Genomic DNA, 2,820 nt, shown 5'->3' with positions numbered 1-2,820 from the left:
AGTCGCAATGCATAGTCTGGTAGTGGACAGTTAGGGCATCAGGTCACTACAAACTGAAAGATGGACAGTTAGGGCACCAGGTCACTGCAAACTGAAAGATGGACAGTTAGGGCATCAGGTCACTGCAAACTGAAATATGCTTGCTTAGTTATGAGAATATGAACACAAGGTACTTGCTGTGGGAACTTAATGAACACACTAATGATGTTTATTTACAGGGTATTCCTGAGTAATTTTAGCTGGCCTGGAACTCTCCATGTGGACCATGCTGACCTCTAACTCACAGAGATAGGCCTGCTTCTGCCTCCTAAGAGCTGGGATCAAATTTGTGAGTCACCATAGCTGGCCATTGCTAACAGATTTTGACAGTGCTTACCACCGACCCCAAAGAAAGCTGAATCTCACCACACACACACACACACACACACACACACACACACACACACACACACACACACACACACACACCTTTCTCAGAGGATTATGAGCTCAAGACCAACCTGGGCAAGGTTCTATTTCATTAAAAAAAAAATCCCCCCAAAACAGAAAACCTCAACCAGAGGTTTAAAAGGTCAAGGTTAGGCAGGTGTGGCAGTGGTTGCCTTTAATTCTTTAATTCCAGCATTCACACAGGAGAGAGGCACGAAGACTTCTTTGAGTTCAAGGCTAACCTGGTCTACATAATTCCAGGACAGCCTAGGCTATGTACAGAGACCCTATCTCAAAAAACCAACTACCACCAGCAAAAAGGTCAAGTTGAAGGATGCCTACAACAGCAGGAGAGGCTTGGGTTGAAGAGACTGATTCAAGGGAAGCCACAAAGCAATTCGAAGATAGGGGCAGGACACAGACAGGGCAGGGGTCGCATGGTCAGTGGTCTGAAGTCTGGCTTGTCTAGACACTGACTGTGAGTAAGTCTCCTAACTAAACATTGAGGTTCCCATTGCGGTAGGGGATATAGGCCTCACTCTGGAGGTCCAGTTGAGTGACTATTACACCCTCCCCCTAGCCAACTTTTCCTTTGACTGTCAAATGACAAGTGACCTAAGAAGATCACTAAGAATGAGACCAGGCTGAGCCAGGTTGTTGACCAGGATCTTGCCAAAATAAGTATCTCCCAATGAGGCAAACACACACCCTCAAGAAGTTCCAAGATGTGTCCTGGGTTGAGCCTGGAGAGGCTCAGACATGGCCCCTCCCTGCCCACTGAGCAGACCAGAGCAGTTATAAAAGGGGACCAGGCTGGGTAGGAGCATCTGCCACCATTACCATGAAGCTCGCTGGTGCTCTGGTGCTCCTCTGGGCTGCCCTGCTCCTGACTTCAGGGGGAGGTGGGTATTACAGTGGGGGGGCACGGACAGGGAGGCGGGCTCTCAGACTCTCACACCCTCTATCCCCTGGGGTGTGCTGATGCGTGTCTTTCAAGGGAGGGTCACTTTGTCTTTGCGTTTCAGATTGTGGCATTTGCCCAGTTATAAAAGAGGATATTCGTCTATTTCTTTATGGGACCCCAGAAGAGTATGTTGAGTATGTGAAAAAATACAAAGATGACCCTGCCATAGTGGAAAATGCTGAAAAACTCAAGCAATGTGTCGATAGCACATTGACAGAGGAAGACAAGGCACACGCATCCACTTTCATCGTGAGTCTCTAAGTGCCTGGCTAGGGGCAAGGCTTGTGCTCTGCCTCCCACAACTGAAACTTCTCTGTGAATCCAGAAATGTGACACACCTGATTGAGGATGAGAGGAGGAAGGGGCAGGAAGGGACCCTCAGGCTGCCTGAGCTGGGCCTGGTTGCTCAGCTCAGCCAAGTCACATTAGATCTTTGCCTGATTTTGGCCTCCATCAGCCTTCCTAACACAGCCTCCCAAGTCTAGGTGCACAAGCTTGGGGCCTGGTATTCTTCTCCAGCCTGGGTCTTTTTTCCTAACTTTACAAGTCTACCACCCTAGCCCCCAAACAGTCATATGTTTTCCTGTTCTTTGTACCTCTGAGGCCATTTTGTGGACTCCAGGCCCTGGGCATTCAAGGGTAGAATTAAATTCAAGCCCCTCTTGTCGCTAGAACTGGTGGGATAAGTCATTGCCTCAGCGGCAGATATCTGAGGGTCATCCTCATCATGTGAGAGGAGTCAGTTCCCTTGTGGGGCCCCAGTTGCCCACAGGCTCACAGTGAGTGCTATCAGCTCCTCCCCATTGTGTCCTCCTTGTGCCTTTGGTGTCTCTCAAGGTGGCTCCTCCCATCTGCCTGGTTGAAGGCTCTTTACAAAGCTTGTCTCAACAGCTTGGGGACTCCTGGTCAGGCTCCAGGGTCCTGGTCAGACCGAAGAGCAGCTGCAAACCAGCTGCAGGTCCTTCCAGGAGGTGTCTCCATGCATGGTCATTGCAGCAATAGGTCTCCTTGACTTCTGAGGCCTCACTTGGCTTTCTCTTTGCAGGAAAAAATAGAAGCCAACCCCCTTTGTTGATGGTTACATCATTGCTCCCAAGGAGGCCACTTGCCTGCTCACCTGCATAGATGCAGCAAACACTCCCCCTTCTCCTCAGGTGTCTAAGTACAGGAATCCAACAATAAAAGCCTTGCAATTCACAGAGGAGCCTGGATTTTTGGATTCGAGGTTGGGTCTGTTTGGGTTGAAGGATATTGCAGGGACAACCGGTGGGACTTTGAAGTGCCACCGCTCAGTTGTGGTGCTTCCATAATGCCCTGCAGAATGCACTAGAGAATGCTAAGAGACCATAGTCACTACACCAGAGTGTCTGTCACTTTCATGGGACAGGGTCCACAGGGCAAATACATGACCTCCTAGACTGAACTCC

At 49.6% G+C, this 2,820-nt stretch overlaps 1 protein-coding gene across 1 annotated transcript; it reads left to right on the top strand.

Annotated features, from left to right (window-relative positions):
- Positions 1-1,259: 1,259 nt before the first annotated feature.
- On the top strand, positions 1,260-2,590 carry LOC116100457 (major allergen I polypeptide chain 1-like). Its single transcript, XM_031384277.1, has 3 exons — positions 1,260-1,331; positions 1,455-1,642; positions 2,439-2,590. The coding sequence occupies exons 1-3, from the start codon at positions 1,271-1,273 to the stop codon at positions 2,466-2,468; spliced, it is 279 nt and encodes a 92-aa protein (XP_031240137.1). The 5' UTR covers positions 1,260-1,270; the 3' UTR covers positions 2,469-2,590.
- The last annotated feature ends 230 nt before the right edge of the window (positions 2,591-2,820 follow it).

This window comes from Mastomys coucha, unplaced genomic scaffold (genome assembly GCF_008632895.1).
Source record: "Mastomys coucha isolate ucsf_1 unplaced genomic scaffold, UCSF_Mcou_1 pScaffold21, whole genome shotgun sequence".
Taxonomy (NCBI): Eukaryota; Metazoa; Chordata; class Mammalia; order Rodentia; family Muridae; genus Mastomys; species Mastomys coucha.
The sequence above is the reverse complement of the archived record's forward strand: the minus strand, read 5'-3'. Positions and strand labels throughout refer to the sequence as shown.

Coding starts and splice junctions, on each gene's coding strand:
- LOC116100457 (XM_031384277.1), top strand. CDS start 1,271: ATGAAGCTCGCTGGTGCTCTGGTGCTCCTCTGGGCTGCCCTGCTCCTG. Junction 1,332..1,454: donor GCTCCTGACTTCAGGGGGAG/GTGGGTATTACA, acceptor TTTGCGTTTCAG/ATTGTGGCATTTGCCCAGTT. Junction 1,643..2,438: donor CACACGCATCCACTTTCATC/GTGAGTCTCTAA, acceptor TTCTCTTTGCAG/GAAAAAATAGAAGCCAACCC.